The sequence below is a fragment of the Saccopteryx leptura genome, chromosome 12, assembly GCF_036850995.1.
Source record: "Saccopteryx leptura isolate mSacLep1 chromosome 12, mSacLep1_pri_phased_curated, whole genome shotgun sequence".
Taxonomy (NCBI): Eukaryota; Metazoa; Chordata; class Mammalia; order Chiroptera; family Emballonuridae; genus Saccopteryx; species Saccopteryx leptura.
In genome coordinates, this window is record NC_089514.1 from 44723205 (window position 1) to 44747192 (window position 23988).

At 42.1% G+C, this 23988-nt stretch overlaps 1 protein-coding gene across 5 annotated transcripts in view; it reads left to right on the plus strand.

The window, feature by feature from the left end:
* The window catches only part of CCDC146 (coiled-coil domain containing 146), a 194783-nt gene that overhangs the window by 122884 nt on the left and 47911 nt on the right, over positions 1–23988 (plus strand). For all 5 annotated transcript variants that reach the window (XR_010747551.1, XM_066354445.1, XM_066354449.1 and 2 more), the window contains exons 3-4: positions 17838–17920; positions 19757–19966. Coding sequence is in view for 4 of the 5 variants with exons in the window: in XM_066354445.1 (XP_066210542.1) it covers positions 17838–17920; positions 19757–19966 (293 nt within the window). In the remaining variant the exon portion in view is untranslated. The remainder of the gene's footprint in view (positions 1–17837; positions 17921–19756; positions 19967–23988) is intronic.

A 23988-nucleotide genomic window follows, 5' to 3' on the forward strand; every position in this document is an offset into this window, starting at 1 on the left:
CACCTGTTAGATTAGCTATTATTAACAAGACAGGTAATAGCAAATGTTGGAGAGGCTGTGGAGAAAAAGGAACCCTCATTCACTGTTGGTGGGAATGTAAAGTAGTACAACCATTATGGAAACAAGTATGGTGGTTCCTCAAAAAACTGAAAATAGAGCTACCTTATGACCCAGCAATCCCTCTACTGGGTATATACCCCAAAAACTCAGAAACATTGATACGTAAAGACACATGCAGCCTCATGTTCATTGCAGCATTGTTCACAGTGGCCAAGACATGGAAACAACCAAAAAGCCCATCAATAGAAGACTGGATAAAGAAGATGTGGCACATATACACTATGGAATACTACTCAGCCATAAGAAATGATGACATCGGATCATTTACAACAAAATGGTAGGATCTTGATAACATTATACGAAGTGAAATAAGTAAATCAGAAAAAACCAAGAACTGCATTATTCCATACGTAGGTGGGACATAAAAACGAGACTAAGAGACATTGACAGGAGTGTGGTGGTTATGGGGGGGGGAGGGAGAGGGAAAGGGAGAGGGCACAAAGAAAACTAGATAGAAGGTGACGGAGAACAATCTGACTTTAGGTGATAGGTATGCAACATAATTGATCGACAAGATAAGCTGGACATGTTCTCTTTGAACATATGTACCCTGATTTATTGATGCCACCCTAGTAAAATTTAAAAATAAATAAATAAATAAATAAAAAGAATCAACCAATGAATGCATAAATAAATGGAACAAATTGCTTTCTCTCAAAAAGAAATTAATTAATAAATGCATACATACCTACTAAATAAATAAATAAATAAATAAACCGTTTCCCAGGCACAAAGAACAGACTGGTAGTTGTCAGAGGGGAGGGTATTGGAGGGCTGGCTAAAAAAGGTGAAGGGATTAAGCAAAAATAACAAACAAAACTCATAGACGACAATATGGTGATCACCAGAGGAAAAGGGAGTGGAGAGAGGTAGAAGAAGGTAAAGGGAAGATAAATGGTGATGGAAGAAGTCTAGACAAGGTGGTGAACACACAATACAATGTACAGATGATATGTTATAATATTGGACACCTGAAACCTATATAATTTTATTAAATAATGTTACCTCAATACAATAAAAAGTTTTAATTTAAAATAAAAGAACAGTTTATTGAACATGATTGAGCACTTACAAAATACCAAGCTATATGCTGGGACTCAAAGATGATTGCAGTAGGGTTCCCATCATCAAGGAGTACATAGCCTAGTGGGGAGACACATTTAAACATATATTGATAATTGTGTACAATGTGTATAATACTAGATGCACCTAAAAGTAGAGAAGCCATAGAGAGAAAAAGTAATTCTGCCTGGAGATGGAAAGATCCACAGGTGGTGACCACTGAGATGTTTTAAAGGGAGAATACGAGCTCTCCAAGTGGGCAAGATAGTAAAGAAATTAAAGACAGGAGAATATAATGTGCAAGGACATGGTACAATTTGAGAGCTGTCTTAGTTTTCTATTGCTTTCATAACAAATTAGCACAAATTTATGGCTTAACACAAATTTACTATCTTTAATTTTGTAGTCAGAAGTCCAACATGAGTCTCAATGAGCAAACATCAAGATATAGGCAGGACTGCATTCTTGACTGGTGGCACTTGGGGAGTAACTGATTTCTTGCCTTTTCTAGCTTCTAGAGGCTACACACATTCTTTTTCTTATGACTCCCTTCATCTAGTAAAGTCCTTCTCACAGTCCTTCCATTCTTTCCTCCTTATTCCATTTCATCTCTCTAACTCAGCCAGGAAAGATTTTCTGCTTCTAAGGACTCATGTGATTAGATTGGGCCTAGACAGATAAACCATAATAATCTCCCCTTTCTCAAGGTCCATACTCTTAATCACATCTGCAGAGTCCTTTTTGCCACGTAAAGTAGCATATCCACAGGTTTCAGGAATTAGTACATGAACATCTGCCTACCACAGGAAGTATGATAAAACTGAAATGGTCATGGGAGGTTTAGAAAAGGAGGGGAGGGATGGCAGTTGACAGATAATGAAGACCCTTGTACACCATGTTGAGGGATCTAATATTAGACTTAATTCTGAAGGTGATGGGATATTTTGAAAGGTTTAAAGCAAAGTAAAAATTGTGTTTGCATAGAGCACTTTGTTGGCAGCCTGAAGGATAAATTCAAAGGGGACAAGACTTGAATTTAAAGAGAGTGGTTAATTGGCTATTGCCACATTCTCAATAAAGAGTGTTGAGGGACCCTGGCTGGTCCCTGAGCAGTGGATAGAGCATTGGCCCAGCGTATGGATATCACGGGTTTGATTCCTGATCAGGGCATACAAGAGAAGCAACCATCTGCTTCTCTCCTCTCCTTTTTCCCCTTCTTTCCCTCTTCAGGCAGTGGCTCGATTGCTTTGAGCATTGGCTCAGTCACTGAGATGGCTCAGTTGGTTGGTCCCAGTACATCAACCTCAGGCACTAAAAATTGCTCAGCTGATTCAAGCATTGGCTCCAGATGGGGGTTGCTGGGTAGATCCTGGTCGGGGAGTATGCAGGAGTCTGCCTCACTATCTCCCTTGAAAGAAAGAAAGAAGAAAGAAAGAAAGAAAGAAAGAAAGAAAGAAAGAAAGAAAGAAAGAAAGAAAGAAAGAAAGAAAGAAAGAAAGAAGGAAGGGAGGGAGGGAGGGAGGGAAAGTGAGGGGAGGGGAGGGGAGGGACAGAGGGAGGGAGGGAGGGAGGGAGGGAAGGAAGGAAGGAAGGAAGGAAGGAAGGAAGGAAGGAAGGAAGGAAGGAAGGAAGGAAAGAAGGAAGGAAGGAGAAAAAAGAAGAAGTGATGAAGGCTTGTGCATGGCATATTATAAATTATGTTTGTTATATAAAACAAGATGACAATATCTATTTCAACAGAATCTATAAATGTAATGCCCCATATTACCCAATATCTCTAAAAAAATGGTCACAATACCTAACAATGATATTCTTCAAATAAATAATTTTAGGGGTTAAACAAAGACGAGGTCTATACTCTAATCATAACTACCATAGCTTTATAGGTTCCTTCACCAGGACAACCTGTTCCAGCTTGTCCAATAATAACAGATAGCCTGTGGACCCTTCTATTTGAGAGTCATCAGCATATAAGTGATAGTTCAAACTATGAGAGTAAGTAAGATACTCTTAGATTGTGAGTAATTTAAAATGAGTAAAAGGGTAAAGACTAAATCCTGGTCAACACCAACTTTTATGGGGGGACCAGAGAAGAAAACAGAAGAATAAAGAAAGAACCATGAGACCATATTTCACAGGAAACAGAGAAGGAGAGAATTCTAAGAATAATGAACTATAAATAGGTCAATTGTAATAAATGTCATAAAATTACTAAGTAAGATAAAGACAGAAAAGTGTAACTTGAACTTAATACTTAAAAGTTCACTAGGGCTCTACTTCCAGCAAAGTGTATTAAAAGAAACTGGATATATTCTTCTACATTAAGTTACTAAAAAAACTGATCAAATGATATGAAACAATGGTATTTAGACTTTGGACAACAGACAGCACAGGACAGTAATCCCTGGCAGTAGGGAAATAAATGAAGTTAAGCCTATAGCCACCAGCTTACTATTTAGATAATTTCCAGTGGTTGCATAGAAAAGAGAACACAGAGCCAGGTATTGCTGATTTGAGAAGACAGAATTTGGGGTTGAGGGAGGCCCAAACTGGCAAAATACATAGATCATGAAAGGAGAGAGTTTCAGGGAAAGAGGGAGAGAGATGGAGAGATCCAGAGTCCTGCAGGATGGTACTGATCAGTGCATACTTGCAAAGAGACTGCTGAGGCTGGAGAAGGAACTCCCAGAGAGGAGGGCGTGGAACAATACCTAGAGCCAAGAATACCAGGGCCAAGAATGGCTCATGTTTCCATCAACCAGAATAGAAAGACCTCCTAATACATGGGCTCTGGATAGAAAGGTATTGAATAAGTAGTGGGGTCCGATAGCCCTAGACAAAATACTGTATATTTTAAAAAAGAGTATGTTTGAGAGCATGAGTAGATGAGTTAAAAGCAAGTCTTGAAAAAACCAAACTATTTCCAACAGTTTGTTAAATTAACAGTAACTTAACTGTGACTCACAGAACCCCAAAATAATTAAAGGAACACCAAAAAAATTTATCTCTCAACAGTGTAAAATTCACAATATCTTGCATCCAATCAAAAATTACTAGGTTTGCAGCCCTGGCTGATTGGCTCAGTAGTAGAGCATCATCCTGGCATGTGAAAGTCCCAGGTTCAATTCCCAGCCAGGCACACAGGAGAAGTGCCCATCAGCATCTCCACCCTTCCCTCTCTCCTTTCTTTTTTTTTTTCTTTTTTGTATTTTTCTGAAGCTGGAAATGGGGAGGCAGTCAGACAGACTCCTGCATGCGCCCAACTGGGATCCACCCGGCACGCCCACAAGGGGGCGATGCTCTGCCCATCCGGGGCATTGCTCTGTTGCAACCAGAGCCACTCTAGCGCCTGAGGCAGAGGCCACAGAGCCATCCCCAGTGCCCAGGCCATCTTTTTGCTCCAGTGGAGTTTTGGCTGCGGGAGGGGAAGAGAGAGACAGAGAGGAAGGAGAGGGGGAGGGGTGGAGAAGCAGATGGGCGCTTCTCCTGTGTGCCCTGGCCAAGAATCGAACCCGGGACTCCTGCATGCCAGGCCGGTGCTCTACCACTGAGCCAACCGACCAGGGCCCCTCTCTCCTTTCTATCTATCTCTCTCTTCCCCTCCCACAGCCAAGGCTCCATTGGAGCAAAGTTGGCCTGGGCACTGAGGATGGCTCCATGGCCTCCCCCTCAGGCACTAGAAGGGCTCCAGTTGCAACAGAGCAATGGCCCAGATAGACCAAGCATCACCCCCTGTTGGGCATGCCAGGAGGATCCCATTTGGGCGCATGCAGTAGTCTGTCTCTCTGCCTCCCTGCTTCTCACTTCAGAAAAATACAAAAAAACTTACTAGGCATGCAAAGAAGCAGAAACATATGACATATAATGAAGAGAAATCTCAATTAGTAGAGTAGACACAGAAATAGAATTAGTAGACAAGTGCGTTAGAATAGCTATTTTGAATTTTGGGGGAAAGGTAGAGGAAAGCATAAGCATAAAAAGAGATGTGGAAGTTATAAAAAGACACAAATCAAACTTGCAAAGATAAAAATTACAATAGCTGAGATGAAAAACTCAATAGATGGGGTTAACAGCAGATTAGACACTAAAGAAGAAGAGATTAATGGACTTTATGATATAACAGTAAAAACTGTCCAAAATGAAAGAAAAAGACTAGAAGATAAAAATGAACAAGAACATCAGTGATCTATGGACATCATGTGGCCAAATATATGAGTAATTACCCTCACAGAAGGGGGGGGGGGACAGTAAAAATATTTAAAGAAATAATATGAGAAAATATCTCAAACTTGATGAAATCTATAAACCCACAGATCCAAAACTTTGACAAATCTAGAGCCAAAGAAAACCACACCAAGGCAGATCATAAACAAATTACTAAAAAACAGAGATGAAGAAAAACTATCAAAAGTAGCCAGAGAGAGGGAAAAAAATGGTGACGGAGTAGGGGGATGTTCCAACTGCCACCTCCCAGGACCAAATTGGATTACAACTTAATTTAAGAACAATCATCTTGAAAAACCAACTTTGGACTAAACTAAGAGGAGTCTATAACCAAGGATCACCAAAGAAACCACACTGAGACTGATAGGAAGGGTGGAGACATGGAAAGGGCTGTCCCACTCCCAGGAGCGAGTGGCAGCTAAAGGTCTGGAGGGACTCACAGGGCAGGGTGGGTTGCCCTTAGAGGTGTGGGTCCTCAGCTCCAGGCCCGGAGCCCCAGGCTAGAGCCCCAGAGTTTAGAAGAGGTGCCCAGACAGCATTTAGTTGTGAAAAGTGCCAGGTTTCTGTCAGCAAGAAAGAGACAGAGCTCTCAGGGGCAGACTCCATTTTAAACGGCCCAACAGAAAACTTCATCCACAGCTCTGTTGGGGGAGAGCTGAGAGGACTGGAGTTGTGGGAGGAAAGTGTAAAGTTGGAGGCCCAGGGAGAGACACTGTGGGGGATAGCCACTGGAACCCCTGTGCTGAGTCATTCTCCAATACTGCAGTCGCCATCTTTCTAGGGTGGAGCAATCCCTTCTGAGTGGCATCGCCTGGGGAAAAGCAGCTGCTCTGCCCTTGGGAGTCTCTCCTGCCCCAGTCATGGTGATGGGTCATTCTGAGAGGCCAGGAAGCAGGGGGGCATCAGTGATTCAATTTTCTGGTATTGAGATTGGAGCTCCTCCAACACACTCTCTCAAGACTATGACTGGTGCTTCCACCTCACAAGAGACTCAATTAAAACAGTGGGTGGGCAAACCACACCTCTGGGTCTCAGAGGCCACACCCACCAGACTCCTGGGTCCTCACCCTATTGAGGTCTGTGAAAAAGGCCTGGACAGATTGACACCTGGGGTCAAGGGGCAGAGCCATACCCACCACCCTTCCTAATCTCTGAATTGCTGCAGGCTCTAGACTCTAGCAGAGGTTTTTTTCAGTGGCTGAGCCCAATAGCCAGCCAGCAGACAGAGGCTACAGGAGGCAGGACTAAGGGAACCTTGGGTGTTTCAGTGGACTTTCCCCCAGGACCAGAGTGAGTAAAAACCAGCCTAGGAGTGCAGCTTGGTATTCCCATGTACATCTGGGCCCAGCAGAGGCAGCCACAAACTCTGAATTGCTTGTAACTCCAAGAAGGTTACAGAGGGCCAGACGTGGGCAATGTCTCCCACTGCTCTGCACTGGGTTCCTGCTTGGGGAGGCACAGGGCTGGCATATCCAGAGGCCAGCATGGAAAGCATCGGTTCAGGACCTAACAACCCCTGCTAGAGTGGTATCCTAAGGAAAAGGTCCTCACACCAGGTCTAGTTGAAGCAAGTTCCACTTTCTGTGATCAGCACCAGCACAGCGGCTCATGTCCATTATTAGATAGGGTGGAGCTTCACAGTCAGCTGGCCTGGGCACTGGATATTCTGTCCTGCTAGCCTAGATTCCACAGGGGGAAGGGAGAGGGCCTGGAGCATGGACATTTAATATGTGGGTCCCTGTGAGTCTATTGTTGGATCTGGTTGAGGGCCTTAGCCACCTTCAGGAGGGGCACAGTCAGCCCCAGGAGAGGACTCTCTCAATCTTCCTTCCTGAGACTGGGATCTCAACAGCTGAAAGAACTGTTGAAGAGGGGACTGTGGGCCTCACTTTGATCTGAAACTGCTGCTCACCTTGTTGGGGAGAAATAAAATTTGAGTATCCAGCGGAGGCTGAGTGATCAAGCTCTGGAATAGGGGCCACGTTCCCTGTACTGAGCTCCTGACCAAGAGACTCCTGAAGAAGGGGGGTCCCACAAATGTTGTATTCACAACCTCAGCTGTCTAACCTACCAAGCATGCAACTATAGAAACATGACCCAAATGAATCAACAAAAGGAATCCCCAGAAAAAGAACTGAATAAGATGAAAATAACCAAAATACCAGATTCAGAGTTTAAAATAATGATTTTTAAGATGCTCAAGGACCTTAGAGCAACAATGGATGGACATAATGAGCACCTAAATAGATAGCAAGCATCAAAAATGACATTGAAATCATAAGAAAGAACCAGTTAGAAATGACAAACACAATATCAGAAATTAAGACTACACTAGAAGGAATCAACAGCAGGCAAGATGAAGTAGAAGACTGAATCAGCAATTTAGAAAAGAAGATAAACATAAGCACAGAAGTAGAGCAGCAAAAAGAAAACAGGCTCAAAAAGACTAATGAAACTCTAAGAGACCTCTGTGAAGACATGAAGAGAAACAACATTCACATCATAGGGGTTCCTGAAGGAGAAGAGAATGAACAGGAATAGAGAACCTGTATGAAGAAATCGTAGCAAAAAATGTCCCTAAATTGATGTAAGAAAAAGCTACACAAGTTCAAGAAGCACAGAGAGTCCCATTAAAGAGGAACCCAAGGAGGCCTACACCAAGACACATCATAATTAAAATGTCAAAATTAAGAGACAAAGAAAAAATACTAAAAGCTGCAAGAAAAAAGCAGTTAATTACCTACAGAGGAGCCCCCATAAGGATGACATACAACTTCTCAACAGAAACGCTTGAAGCCAGAAGGAATTGGCAAAAAATGTTCAAAGTGATGCAAAACAAGAACCTACAACCAAGCCTACTTTATCCAGCAAGGCTATCATTTAAAATTGAAGAGGAAATAAAAAGCTTCACAGATAAAAAAATAAAAATAAAAATAAAAACTCAAGGAATTCATTACAATCAAACCAGTACTGCAAGAAATGTTAAGGGGCCTGCTGTAAAAAGAGCAAAGGGAAAAAAAATTGAGAAAAGGGGAATTGTAGATTTAAAGAATAAAATAACAATAAACAACTATATATCAATATTAACCTTAAACGTAAATGAATTAAATGCTCCAATCAACAGACATAAGGTAGCTGTGTGGATAAGAAAATAGGACCTGTACATATGCTGACTACAAGAGACCCACTTCAGAACAAAAAATACACATAGACTAAAATTGAAGGGATGAAAAAAAAGCATTTCACTCAAAATAAATGAAAAAGCTGAGTTAGCAATACTTATATCTGACAAAATAGACTTTAAAACAAAGTCTACAGTGAAGGATAAAGGTCACTACATAATAATAAAGAGAGCAATCCAACAGGAGGATATAACTATTGTAAATATCTATGCATCTAATATAGGAGCACCTAAATATATAAAGAAGGTTTTTATAGACATAAAGGGAGAGATCAACAGCAATACTATAATAGTAGGAGATTTTAATACCCTACTAACATCAATGGATAGATCCTCCAGACAAAAAATTAACAAAGAAATAGCAGTCTTAAATGACACACTAGAAAATAGATTTACTTGATATCTTCTGAACATTTCACCACAAAGTAGCAGAATGTACATTCTTTTCAAGTGCTCATGGTACATTCTCTAAGAAGATTGAAATCATATCAAGCATTTTCTCTGATCACAATGGCATGAAACTAGAAATCAACTACAATAGAAAAACTGAAAAACATTCAAACACTTGGAGGCTAAATAGAATGTTATTAAATAGCAAATGGGTTAACAACGAGATCAAGGAAGAAATAAAAAAATGTCCTTGAAACAAATGAAAATGAACATAAAACAACTCAAAATTTATGGAACACAGCAACACCAGTCCTGAGAGGAAAGTTCATAGCATTATGGGCATACCTTAAGAAACAAGAAAAAGCTCAAATAAACAAGTTAACCCTGCATCTAAAAGAACCAAAAAAAGAACAACAAATAAAGCCCAGAGGAAGTAGAAGAAAGAAAATAATAAAGTTTAGAGCAAGCCCTGGCCATTTGGCTCAGTGATAGCGCATCAGCCCAGGTGTGTGGAAGTCCTGGGTTTGATTCCCAGTCAGAGGACACAAGAGAAGCACTCATCTGCTTCTCCACCCTTCCTGCTCTCCTTTCTGTCTCTCTCTTCCTCTCCAGCAGCCAAGGCTCCATTGGAGCAAAGTTGGCCAGGGTGCTGAGGATGGCTCCATGGCCTCTGCTTCAGGTGCTAGAATGGCTCTGGTCGCAACAGAGTAACACCCGAGATGGGCAGAGCATCACCCCCTAGTGGGCATGCTGAGTGGATCCCAATTAGGTGCATGTGGGAGTCTGTCTGTCTGCCTCCCTGCTTCTCACTTCAAAAAATATACCAAAAAAAATTTAAATTAAAAAAAAATCAGAGTGGAAATAAATGACATAGAGGCTAAAAAAACAATACAGAAGAGGCCCTGGCCAGTTAGCTCAGTGGTAGAGCGTCAGCCTGGCGTGCAGAAGTCCCGGGTTTGATTCCCGGCCAGGGCACACAGGAGAAGCGCCCATCTGCTTCTCCACCCCTCCCCCTCTCCTTCCTCTCTATCTCTCTCTTCCCCTCCCGCAGCCAAGGCTCCATTGGAGCAAGGTTTGCCCGGGTACTGAGGATGGCTCTGTGGCCTCTGCCTCAGGCGCTAGAATGGCTCTGATTGCGGCAGAGCAATGCCCCAGATGGGCAGAGCATCACCCCCTGGTGGGCGTGCTGGGTGGATCCAGGTCGGGCGCATGTGGGAGTCTGTCTGACTGCCTCCCCGTTTCCAACTTCAGAAAAATACAAAAACAAACAAACAAATTAAAAAAAACAATACAGAAGATCCAGGAAACTAAAAGCTGGTTTTTTGACAAGGTAAATAAGACTGATGAAACCTTAACCAGACTCATCGAGAAAAAAAGACAGAGGACTCAAATAAATAAAATTAGAAATGAAAGTGGAGAAGTAACAGCTGACACTGCAGAAATACAAAGGATTGTAAGAAAATACTATAAAGATCCATATGCCAAAAAAATGGACAACCTAGGCAAAATGGATAAATTCCTAGAAACATATAACCTTCCAAAACTAAATCTGAAAGAATCAGAAAACCTAAACAGACCGATTACAACAAATGAAATTGATACAGTTATCAAAAAATTTCCAGCAAACAAAAGTCCTTTACCAGAAGGCTTCACAGGCAAATTTTACCAAATATCTATCTCCTATCCTTCTCAAGCTATTTCAAAAAATTCAAGAGAAAGGAACACTTCCAAGCTCCTTTCATGAGGCAAGCATAACGCTCATTCCAAAACCAGATAAAGACACTACAAAGAAAGAAAACTATAGGCCAATATCCCTAATGAACTTAGATGCTAAAATTCTCAACAAAATATTAGCAAACCGGATCCAGCAATACATGAAAAAAATCATAGATCATGATTAAGTGGCATTTTTCTGGGGAGGCATGGCTGGTACAGTATTTGCAAATCAATAAATGTGATTCATCACATAAACAAAAGGAAGGGTAAAAATCACATGATAATAATCAATAGATGCAGAAAAAGCATTTGATAAAATCCAGCACCCATTTATGACCAAAACTCTCAGCAAAGTGGGAATACAGGGAACATACCTCAACATGATAAAGGCCATCTATGACAAACCCACAGCCAACATTATAATCACTGGGCAAAAATTGAAAGCAATCCCTTTAAGATCAGGAACAAGGCAGGGGTGCCCCCTTTCACCACTCTTATTCAACGTAGTTCTGGAAGTCGTAGCCACAGCATCAGACAAGAAGAAATAAAAGGCATCCAAATTGGAAAAGAAGTAAAACTATCATATTTCCTGATAACATGATATTATATATAGGAAACCTTAACGTCCCAGTCAAAAATCTACTAGACCTGATAAATGAATTCAGCAAAGTGGCAGGATATAAAATTAATATTCTGAAATCAGTGGCATTTTTATACACCAACAATAAACTGTCTGAAAGAGAAATTAAGGAAACAACTCCCTTCACTATTGCAACAAAAAAAATAAAGTACCTATGAGTAAATTTAACTAATGAGGTAAAGGACTTGTACTCAGAAAATTATAAAACATTGATAAAAGAACTCAAGGAAGATACAAACAAGTGGAAGCTTATACAATGTTCATGTATAGGAAGAATAAACATCATTAAAATGTCTATATTACCCAAAGCAATCTATAAACTCAATGCAATTCCTATTAAAATGCCAATGACGTACTTGAAAAATATAGAACCAATATTCCAAAAATTTATATGAAACCAAAAGAACACACATTGCCTCAGCAATCTTGAAAGAGAAGAATAAAGTTGGAGGTATCATACTTACTGATATCAAGTTATACTACAAGGCCATTGTACTCAAAATAGCTTGGTACTGACATAAGAACAGATTAACAGAACAGAGAACACAGAAATAAACTCACACCTTTATGGTCAATTAATATTTGACAAAAGAGGTAAGAACACACAATGGAGTAATAAATGATATTGGGAAAATTGGACAGGTACCTGCAAAAAAAAAAAAAATGAAACTAGACCACCAACTTATACCATTCACAAAAATAAACTCAAAATGGATAAAAGAACTAAATGTAAGTAGTGAAACCATAAACATCTTCGAAGAAAACATAAGCAGTAAACTCTCCAATATCTCTCGTAGCAATATTTTTGCTGATTTATCTCCACACGCAAGTGAAATAAAGGACAGGATGAACAAATGAGACTATAACAAACTAAAACGCTTTTGCACAGCAAAAGACACCGTTAACAAAATAAAAAGACAACCCACGGCCCTGGCCGGTTGGCTCAGCGGTAGAGCGTCGGCCTGGCGTGCAGGAGTCCCAGGTTCGATTCCCGGCCAGGGCACACAGGAGAGGCGCCCATTTGCTTCTCCACAACTCCCCCTCTCCTTCCTCTCTGTCTCTCTCTTCCCCTCCCACAGCGAGGCTCCATTGGAGCAAAGATGGCCCGGGCGCTAGGGATGGCTCTGTGGCCTCTGTCTCAGGCGCTAGAATGGCTCTGAATGCAGCAGAGCGACGCCCCAGATGGGCAGGGCATCGCCCCCTGGTGGGCATGCCGGGTGGATCCCAGTCCGGCGCATGTGGGAGTCTGTCTGACTGCCTCCCCGTTTCCAGCTTCAGAAAAATGAAAAAAAAAAAAAGACAACCCACACAATGAGAGGACATATTCGCCAATACATCTGATAAGGTGTTAATAACCAAAATTTATAAAGAACTTCTAAAACTCAACACCAGGAAGATAAACAATCCAACTTAAAAATGGCAAAAGAACTGAATAGACACTTCTCCAAAGAAGACATACAAATGGTCAATAGGCAGGTGAAAAAGTGTTCAACTTCACTAATCATCAGAGAAATGCAAATTAAAATCACAATGAGATACCAACTCATACCTGTCAGAATGTTGCTCATTAACAAAACAACACAGAGTAAGTGCTGGCGGTGAGGATGTGGAGAAAAGGGAACCCTCCTGCACTGCTTGTGGAAATGCAGACTTTTGCAGCCACTGTGGAGAACTATATAGGGTTTCCTCAAATAATTAAAAATGGAACTGCCTTTTGACCCAGCTATCCCAGTTTTAGGAATATACCCTAAGAATATCAAATCACTGATTCAAAAGGAGAAATGCACCCCCATGTTTATTGCATCATTGTTTACAATAGCCAAGATCTTGAAACAACCCAAGTGTCCGTCAGTGGATGAGTAGATTAAAAAGCAGTGGTACATATACACAATGGAATACTATGTGGCCGTGAAAAAGAAGGAAATCTTACCTTTTGCGATGGCTTGGATGGACCTAGAGATTATCAAGCTAAGTAAAATAAGCCAGACAAAGAAAGAAAAATATCATATGATTTCATAATATATGTGGAATCTAATGAACAAGGAACTGAGGAGCGGAATAGTGGCAGAGACGAGGTCACAGGGAGCAGAGGGACAGCTGTCAGAGGGAAGCGGATGAGGGATGGGATCAAAGAAGGTAAAGGGGTTAGAGAAACTATATATATTTATACATAACACAGAGATATAGATAACCAGACGGCAAATCCTAGAGGGAAGGGGGGAGGGTGTTATGGGGGGCAAAAAGGGTATAAAAAGTGACACAGGAGTGGAGGGGAGGGAGTTATATTCAGTGGGACACTTGAATCCATGTAAACACAATAAATTAAAAATTAAAAAAAAAATACATTAGGCCATCCTACAATACGCTGCAGATATTAAAAGATTATGACAATTTCATATGAATAACCTTAAGTTAGAAGTGAAAAATACTAGAAAAATATGACAGTGCCTAGAAAATGTGAAGTTAAAACTAGAATAAGCAATAGAACGTTCATCCATAAAGGAAAATCACTGTGTTTAAAAGGGAAACATTATTCTTACAGAAAATATAAAAGAAAAAGGAGGCAGAGATATAAGGGGGTCATCAGTTAGTTTACCAGTTTGCTGATGTGCTGGTGTTCTGGTCACCGTGGACTGCTGCGTGACTGGCAGACAAGGAAGTGGAGATAGGAGCTGAGACTACTCTTTCTGAGATAGACTGAAATGAAAGTGAATGTGTGAGAGAAAAGGGTGAGTAGATGGGAGCATAGCACCCAAGGCAAATTTTGTCTTTTCTTTTTTAATGAGAAAAACTTGAACAAATTTATAGGTCAAGGTTAATATTAATGATAATAATAAAATAAATGGCATTGATTAAACCCTTACTTGTGTACTCGATAATATACGAAATACCTTATACGGCTGAGTCATTTAGTCTTCACTACAGTTTAATGAAAAGGGGTTATTTTTGTCTCTTTTACAAAGAAGAAACTGAGGCACAGATTGATTTAATATTACTTCAGGTTACATAGTTAAAAAGTAGCAGAGCTGTAATTCAAACCAAATCTACTTGTTATATACTTGACTACTACCTGCTGAGCCAGTAAAGAGGGAAAAATAGAGGTTATCAAGGAGAGAAGGTGTAACTGGTGATTTAATGTCTAGGTAGGGGTGGAAGAGCATACATTTGAGAGCATGGGTGGGTCAGCTGGTCTTAACCAGAAGAAAAGGAAGACTTGGTTTTTGAGATCTGGTGCGAGAACTGAAAGGTGGACGTGGTGTGGATCAATGGATCCGCTGATGTGGGGGATCACCAAATTGTTTGGTGAATGATTTAGGTGTATGAGAAAGTTAAAGCTTCATATAACCGCTAAGGGAAAAAGTCAAACAAAAGGAGTAATGAATGGTTGTTGAGACTCAGCTGTATTGGGAAACTACTTCAAAAGGCTGTATTGTATATTTCCAGCAATGAAAGGGAGAGGGTGGGGGAGATGAGCATAGTAAGGATTTCAAGTTTATGCTGCCTCCCAAAGCATGGCAACAATTTCTCGAAATGAGACCAAACCAATAGGTAATGTCAAAAGAAATGAGAAGAATCGAGTAGGTTAATAATCATGGCCTTTTGGGTTGCACTGCAGACACACAAACACCCAATTGTTTCCTTACGCTGACCCCCTTCCAGATAAGTTCACTTGGTGTAAGTTCTTACTGAGCTATTACTTTCCCTGGAATGTCCTAGAATTCCAATTTTTGAAATTTTTTCCATATTGTTGCATGTCATCTATGAATCACTAACTCTTGTTAAACTTTTAGCTCTAGAGTAAATGTTTCCTTTCAGTGTCAATTACCAACAAGGCAATTTAGTAACACAAGTAACTATTGTGAAACAGTATTTATGAACTTAGGATATTATATCTAACCTTTCATTGTATGTACTCTTTGACAGTTTAAGATAGGTCTTTATGCTCTATTTCTTAGATTCTGCATTTTTAAAACATGACAAACTCGGTACCCATTTGTATCATGTGGTGTGAAAATGCAACTATTTTTCCACGTTATGGTTGTATGTGAAGCTTTTCATTTACTAGAATTGAGTCTGAAGTTTCTAACCAGAGGTGTACTTGCTTACAGAGGCAATTTCCAATTTCACAGAAATGTCAATTTTTTATGACATTTAACTTCCAGATTATGACTATTATTTTTAAGGAGGGTAAAATCTATTCTCCACAGTTTTATCCTTTTTTAACTTTTTGAAAGTTTATTTTTTAGTAGAGTAAACCAACTGATAGCTTACCAATCCTTTTCCTGAACACCCATGACTTAACCTATTCCGGTTTATGTAGAAACTGCAAAGACATATCAGATGTTTGCCCTGTCGAGCTCTCCTCAGTGTTTCGGCACCAGAGGCAGTGGAATGATGGGAGCAGCAAATAGGAAAGGAACCCTCCCTATCCTCCTGCTTCTCCTGTGGTCGTAACTCTTGCCAACATGCATCCTTGGCACACCTCCCAAGAGGCTTCAAACCACTCTACTTGAGAGGAGACCCAACTGAGGGAGAACAGCCGAGTTTTTGCTAAGTCTGTTGTTTTTTTTTTTTAGGTGAGAGGCAGGGAGATAGTGAAACCAACTCCAGCATGCAGTCCAACCAGGATCTACCTGGCAATCTCATATGGGGCTGATGCTTGAGTAGTGAGCTATTTTTAGTGCCTAAGGCTGATGTACTCCAACAGAACTATCCTCAGCAGCCAGGGCCATGCTCGAACCAGTTGAGCCACTGGCTGCAGTGAAGAAAGAAGAGAGAAATGGGAGAAAGTAGATGATCAATTCTCCTGTATGCCCTGACTAGAAATCAAACCTGAGATGTCCATACACCAAGCCAATGCTCTATCCACTGAGCCACAGGCCAGGGCCTAGAGTGCATTTAACAATGTTTTTCTACCCTGATTTGGGTACAGACACCATGAAACCTCACTATGTAGACTCAAATCTTTACATTTTATCAGTTACATTCATTCTTTTGCTCCCTTGGCAAACCTTTGCCAGGCACCTATACTGAGCCTATGGTTCCACTGGCTGGTGATAGAGTCAAGAACAAGGTAGCCTGGGCCCTGTCCTCATGGTGTTTATTTACTAGTTGGAGAGCAATGTGGTTTTTTTTAATTACATAAACTTATTGCCACATATTGTGACATAAAAATAAAAATTATCTGGGGAGGGTGGTGTATGTGAATATCTAAAATATAGAAGTCAGAGAAGGTGGTCTTATGGATTGACAGTCAAGCTGAAGTCTGAAGAGAGAGTTGAAGTGGAGTTGGGTAGAGTGAGGAAAGGCCACTGCAGAAGCCCTAGGGAAGGAAAGACACGCATTTGTGGAAATAAAAGGCAGCTCACGTGGCTTGAGCACCGTGAGGCTGAGAAGGGTGTTGTGAAGGAGCTCACACAGGACCTTAAGCGTCACTTCAGGACTCTTGAATTCTATTTCACTTGAAGAGTTTTAATTACTGAGCATAACAAGACCTCGTTTGAGTTTTTAAAAGATCTCCAGGAGAAGCAAAAGGACAAGGGCCCCATGCGGAAACAGGGACGGAGGGAGGGCCGTGGAGATGACCCTGTACTAGTCCACCTGGCAGAGGGTGGGACTGGGGCCGGTGGGGTCAGCAAAGGAGAAAAGGTGCATAGATTTAAAAATATTTTGGAGATAAGAACAACATGGTAATGAAAACCACAAATCTTTTCTCTAGTTCTATCTTTTTGATACTGTGTCACAAGCAGTTCGGTCAAAGTCAAACCAAATACAAAATATTCATTACATTATGGTAAAACTTTAGTGTTCAATGTTGTGTTATAATGTCTGTTAACTACTTATCACCTAACTTACAGAGTAAATCAAAGGTTCTTTTATCAGAAATGAAAAGAGAATAAATAATACTGCTATATGTACCGGACAATCTTGCAGGTTTTTTTGACACTAGAGGCAGAGACTTCGAGGTACAAGAGGTGAATGTAGATTTTTGGAGCTAAACCACTTATGTTTCAATCCTGATTCTGCCTTTAAATAGCTCTGTAACTTCGAACAACTTCCTTAAATTTTCTAAACTTTAGTTTAAAATGGAGATTATATCTACTTCACAAAATATTTTTGAGAATAAAATAACTGATGTACAACACTTGCTCCTAGTAGATGCTCAAATAATTACTAGTTCTCTCACCATAAAAATAGCCATCCTAGTAAACTACACTATTCAGTTTGCTTGTTAAACCTAGAAATATTTTTTTAGAATTGGAGAAATTTATTTCAATTTGTTCCAATTTGCAGATGAAGAAATCACAGTCTTCGTCTAGAGAGGAGAAAGACTTGCTCCGGAGCACAGAGTTGACTAGAGCCAGTATAGAACTAGAACTTTCTCCAAGCATCCAGTTTCCTCTCTAATATTTAACTGAAAGATTTTGTAAGATATTCATGCTCTCTCTGCTTAACACAGAAAGAGAGTGATGGCTAACAGCGACCTTGTGTTCTCTTTGCTAGTTATACGCTGCGGGAAAGCTTGCTGGAACCAGAGTGGCAGAGTTAAAAGCCAAGTACTCCTTGTTGCATGATACTGTCATAAGGTATGCTGTTCACCGATGTGCAGACATCTTCAATCATATTTCTATTTCTTACTTATGATGGGACCTGTCTTATTTTGTATTTCCCCCAAAAGCAGGCCCTGAGGCAAGGATTTGAGCTCAAGTAGTTGGAGAAGTGATACCGGAAATTATCGTGCGAGAGTGGGGAAGTGAGATGGGATGGGAGGCGGCCAGTTGGGGATGTGTTCCTCTTCGGGTTAACACTGTGGCAGCTGGAGCCCAGTCTCACTGAGGGCACTGTGTGTGACAGTGTAGAGCACACATCAGACCTCCCACTGAGGGGCGAGGAAAGTGGGGTATTTGTCCACCCCTTTTTGAATAAGGGTTTCTCCTCAGGAGAAGAGCTCCTGGCACTTCTAGCTTGTCCTCTGAAAAGCCAAGCAAGCTCTGATGGCAGACAGAGCTCTCAGCCAGAAGCACACAGTGCTGTTGGCATATATGAGAGCTGCCCGGGATCTAGTGGGACACTTACACTGTCTGCTGCAGGACATCCCTGTAGGAGAGTTCTCCCGCACTTGTCACCACTCAGAGGTGTGGGGTCTGTGGCAACCCCAGCCTGCGTCTGCTGAGACTGCAGTCTGCTTCTCACCTCTGTCCCACAGCAGGCAGTGTAGGACACTTCTCACCCGCCAGTCCCAGTCAGCAGCAGGCCAGAGCAGGCTGCCACAGAACAGCTGAACAAGTCTCCTTGAGCGCCTGCTATCGGCCATTGGGAGCAAAGGGGGGAAAGCGTGAGGAGAGCGGGAAGCCCTGTCCCGCACTGCCCTTACTGCTCCCAAGCCGCTGCTTCCTCTGCCTACCCTGCTTCACAGCCTGGCACGGTGTCTCCATTAACAGCCAGGGAGAGATAGCAATGGATAGGAACTCCATCCTGCCATTCCCAGCCATCCTTTTCCCGTCTCCAACCCTCCCCTGCTTGTCTTGTCCAGTCACTTGGCTGCTTTGAGGATGGGAGCAATGGTGAACGAGGAACAGATCAGGGCCACATCCCTGTGCACCCTTCACTGTCACCCACCTCCTCCGAGGGTCCCGACCACACTGCAGGCCCTCCTCCGCCTCCCCACCCCCAAGCTGAATCCCCAGCCTGTCCCAGCGGAGCCTCCACTTCCCAGAGGTAGTCCTGCCTGCGCACGAGTTCTCAAGACTCGGCGCCTCCGAGGAGTTAGATGGAAACTCTGGGGTGATCTTTTCCAACACACTCTGCACTGCTTCACTGGGAGAGAACCCCACGCAGTTCCTGGGCATCCGTCCAACCTCTCTGAAGATACAGGAATATTGCGCGTCTCGCCCTCTAGGTAGCTCTAACCGGAGCCCTGCAGAGCCTCGCGGGCCCGGGCTGGGCTTCCTCACTGCCGGGCCCACAGCTCAGTCCCGGGGCCCCAGGACAGAGAGCAACGTGAAACCAGAGCTGCCGCGTTCTCGTCCTACTTCCCAGTTGGGTTGCAAAACTATTCCTCTCCTTTCGCTGCCTACGTTTTAACTGCTCTTGCCCCGTAGTTCTCTTTTTTGTTACTACAAACAACCACTCCTCTCCCCTCTCCCGTGCTTGGTGGGGGAGGTGTGAAGCAGTCTCTTCGCTCTTGCCTCTGGGGCTGGGACAGGGTGGATGGGCTGGGAATACTGAACTGAAACCCAGTGAGTTCCCCGTAGAAGCCAGTGGTAAGAGCTGTCCAGTTCTCTTCAGCTGACAGGATACTTCAAGGCCATGCTGCTAAGTTACCCTTTGTGTTCTGACTGGCGCCACTCCACCGTGCCACGGCCTCCGGGAGGAAGCCGTGCTGCACACTCACTCCGGGACTCTCCTTTTTCCGGACACAGCACACAAGAGTCGGAGCTCCAGCTGCTCCACAACGCCAAGTGCTTCACTGAGCAGATACAGCAGCAGCAGCTCCACCTGCAGCAAGCTGATGACTTTCCAGAGGCCTTCTCCACCGAGGTGTCTAAAATGCGAGAGCAACTGCTCAAGTATCAGAATGAGTATAATGCAGTGAAGGAAAGAGAGTACCACAATCAGTACAGGCTGAACAGGTAAGCACACACTTCTCTCACCACACTGAACACAGACATGAGCCGAGCTGTCTCTATGGAAACAAAATTAGAAAATCGACTGAACTTGGCATTTTTGGTACAATGAGGACGAGATAGCAATGTTTCAATGATGACAAACTCATTTTTCCCCTTGATTCCCTAGAACGGGCAGTCCTGGAACAGTAAGGTTACACAACTTCTAAAAAACAGCTCAGGTGACAGGGAGATGCTCTCAGGAAAAGGAGGTCCCTGCTGTGTGTCAGAAAAACCATGAGCTTTGGGAACTGCAGCCAGAGAACACATTCCCCAGGCCAGAACAAGGACCTGGCACACACTCCGGCCCTCTTCGCTGTGACCTCGGCCCTTCTGTTCCGGAGCTCCCGTGTCTGCATGGCCAGTGCACCACACTCGCTTCTCCAATCAGCCTATGCGAGCTGAAGGTCATAGCAGGCTCACTCTCTGCTTCTAATATCAGAACTCGGGTCGCATATACAACCTTATTCTCCTATTACTAAACTATTCCTTAGGACCAAGAAGGAAAGTTACATCCTTTTGAAAGACACATTTACTTACCCAAATCTACAGTATGTCCTTCAGTGAACTAAAGCAACAATGTTTTGCCGGAGGGCAAATGTTATTACCAAAATCTTTATTAACATTCCTCCTGTGGGGAGCAAGTTTGTGGGAGAGTTTGTTCAGCGAATCACTGTTTAGATTGAATTTCAAATGAGCGTAATGAAGGTTCTGTGCTGTGGTGGGATACGTGCCGTGCTGGGTCCTGAAGGAGAGCCACGCTAGCTCCTAGAATTTGTTCCCAGTAAAGGTGGCAGAGGTTTCCTGGCTATTTTTATAAGTAGGAAGATTTCTGACCAAGAGAATGTAGTTCAGTCCTGCTGATCTATTAGCAGATGACTTAAGTGACCTTGCGAGCCCTGAGTTTTGAAATCTACCTTTAGGTCCTATTTTTTTAGTGGCAGAATGAAGAAGATGTACTTAATCAGAATTATATTTATGAGGAAAAAAACCTTTGCCCTTTTTTGTCTTTCCATCTAAACTTGTTTCAGGCTCACCAGTGAGATCTATAAAAAGAAAGCTTAGCTATTTCTGTGCTCTGTAAGCTCTTTCAGTTGAAAAAATAATGAAATTAAAACAATCGGTGGTTGTTCATTAGTATTGAAAATATGAATGCTTGACATTTCCACGAAAGGGTAAGAACATAAGTCAGTTGATATTTAAATTGTTTAAAATTTCCAAGTCTTCCTGCCAAGGGGAAAAACACCACCACCAGACCTCTTTCTTTTAGGTATAGACAGGCGGATTATTCATTGAGTCGCTTGGGTAGGGAGGGGCCGTGCATACTGAACCACAGTGAACAAGGACAGTCAAAACGCGCGTTAGCAAAAATGTTTAGTGAGTGTTCCTTTTGGATTTGTAATGCATGATACTTTAGCTTGAGCACACTGCTTTCTCAAATATTAACAGCTCAAGAAGTAACAAATGTATCTTTATAAAAATATCAGGAAAGAATAATAAGCTGCATATTTCATTGTCTTAACATGGTACAGAAACAAATTCACTCAACACTCTTCCCTTAGGAAAATAGTAGATGTTTCCATCTCCACATAAAAATAAAGAAAGTAAGCTTGTGAGAGACTGTTCATCCAGATATACAGATGATAGTTTTCACACCGACACAACAAACCCTCATTTTAATCAGGGTCTAAATCCTAGAAACCCAAATAACTAACCCTCCTCGAACGAACATTTGAAGGAACTTCTGAACCACTGATAACAACTAAGAATTATATATTGTTCAAGTGCACTATAGAGTAGAATTTTACTCTGTAATTTAGTTGATTTCCTCATGTTTTCACAAAATAAAACTTTTTAATAAATGCTAATTAGAAGTATAATTACATGGTTAGTTAATTAAATCTGTCATAATGGCTAGTTTCAGTTTGGAGATTAATATTTATTGATGACCTCTTGATAAATGTGAAGTTTAGGAAATAATATGTAATATATTTAAATAAATTAAATTAACATATTATAAATAAATAATGAAGTAATTAAATGAATACTGCTTGTAACTTATTTTTGAAACAAAGCAGAAATTACATGTCTAGAAACTTTCCCTGAAAAAATTTTCCAATGTTCTTTTCACCCTTTTCCTTGCTTTTGCTTTACCTGTTTTTTTTTTACTTCTCTGCTTTCCAGTAATTTCTAAGATCAGGACAGGAAATACATTGAACCTATGATGTATTCTGGCACGTGTCGATCAGCTGGGGAACCAAGGCCATTGTCAGCACTGTCCGTCGCAGGAGTGGATGTGGAGAGTGGGGACACTGTGCTGCACGTGTGTGGGGCTGTCACATAGCCCCGGCCTTCGTGTCTATTACTCTTCTCTACTGGCCCCTGGTGTCCTGTGGCTGCTCACCCAGACTGTCGTAATTATTTCCCACTCTTAGTGCAGTAGTGACAGCAAAGTTGGGACCAAAAACAAGCAGATCCAGTAAGAAGGGAACTTGAATTATTGTAGCAATGCATCTGGAATTCCAGAAAGTTAGAATATGACCAAGGGGCATACAGGTCTTCAGAATTAGCAGTAAAGAAAAACTCACAGCTCAAACCCTTGTTACCTTCTAAATTTTTTAAAAAATCTTTCCTACCTGCCCTGTAGCAACCAAGATCAGAACCAGCTTAGAACAGGTTTGCAGTGTAGTCCTCATAACCCAAAGAGAAGCACCTGAGCTACGTGTTTAAGAGGCAGGCCCAACCCTAACGATTCTTTCTTTCTAAGCCTTCCCACCCAAGGTGACATTTGAACATTTTACAGGCTTTCTATGTGGTCCTGATTCTTGTCCAAATTTGAGAACTGTTGGTTCCCAAAGTGGTTCTCAGCCCTGACGACATGTAAGAACCACCTGAGTCTTCTCTCAGTGACTTCTCAGTCTGTGCTTCACCACCTCCAGTGACAAGGTCACACCCCCACAGCAGCCAAGCCAGCTTTGAACAGCCTAACTCTGAGATGTCTATTGCTTGTATTGGTTTAGAAATCTACCTTCTTGCAACTTCCACCCATTAGGCTGGTTCTACTCCCAATGGTGAATAATTCCTCTTGTACATGGCAGCACACAAGGTCTTCTGAATTGTCCATTCACTCACAGGTCCTTAAAAACAAAAGGCTTTGGCCTGACCAGGTGATGGTACAATGGATAGATCATTGACCTGGGATGCTGAAGACCCAGGTTTGAAAGCTCGAGGTCACCAGCTTGACCATGGGATCATAGACATGACCCCCATGGTCTCTGGCTACAGCCCAAAGGTCTCTGGCTTGAGCAAGAGGTCACTGGCTCAGCTGGAGCCCCAAAGTCAAGGCACATATGAGAAAGCAATGAATAACTAAGGTGCCACAACTATGAGTTGATGCTTCTCATCTCTCTCCCTTCTTGTCTGTCTGCTCCTCTCTGTACCTTTTTCTCTCTCTCTTTCTAAAAAAATAAGATAAAATAATAAAAATGAGGCCCTGACTGATTGGCTCAGTGGTAGAGCGTTGGACTGGTGTGTGGTGGGCGGTCCCAGGTTTGATTCCTGGTCAAGGCACACAGGAAAGTGCCCATCTGCTTCTCCACCCTTCCTCCTCTCCTTCCTCTCTGTCTCTCTCTTCCCCTCCTGCAGCCAAGGCTCCATTGGAGCAAAGTTGGCCTGGGCGCTGGGGATGGCTCCATGACCTCCACCTCAGGTGCTAGAATGGCTCCAGCTGCAACGGAGCAACGCCCCAAATGGGCAGAGCATCGCCCCCTGGTGGGCATGCCAGGTGGATCCCAATCAAGTGCATGCAGGAGTCTGTCTGACTGCCTCCCCACTTCTAACTTTGGAAAAATAAAAATTTTTTTAAATAAAAATAATTAATAAATAAATAAATAAGTTAAAAAACCAAAAAACTTTGGTGACATGGTTTCAGTGCAGACTTTCTCACCTCAGAAAAGAGATGAATCCTGAGGAGTTTTGACATTGAGTAC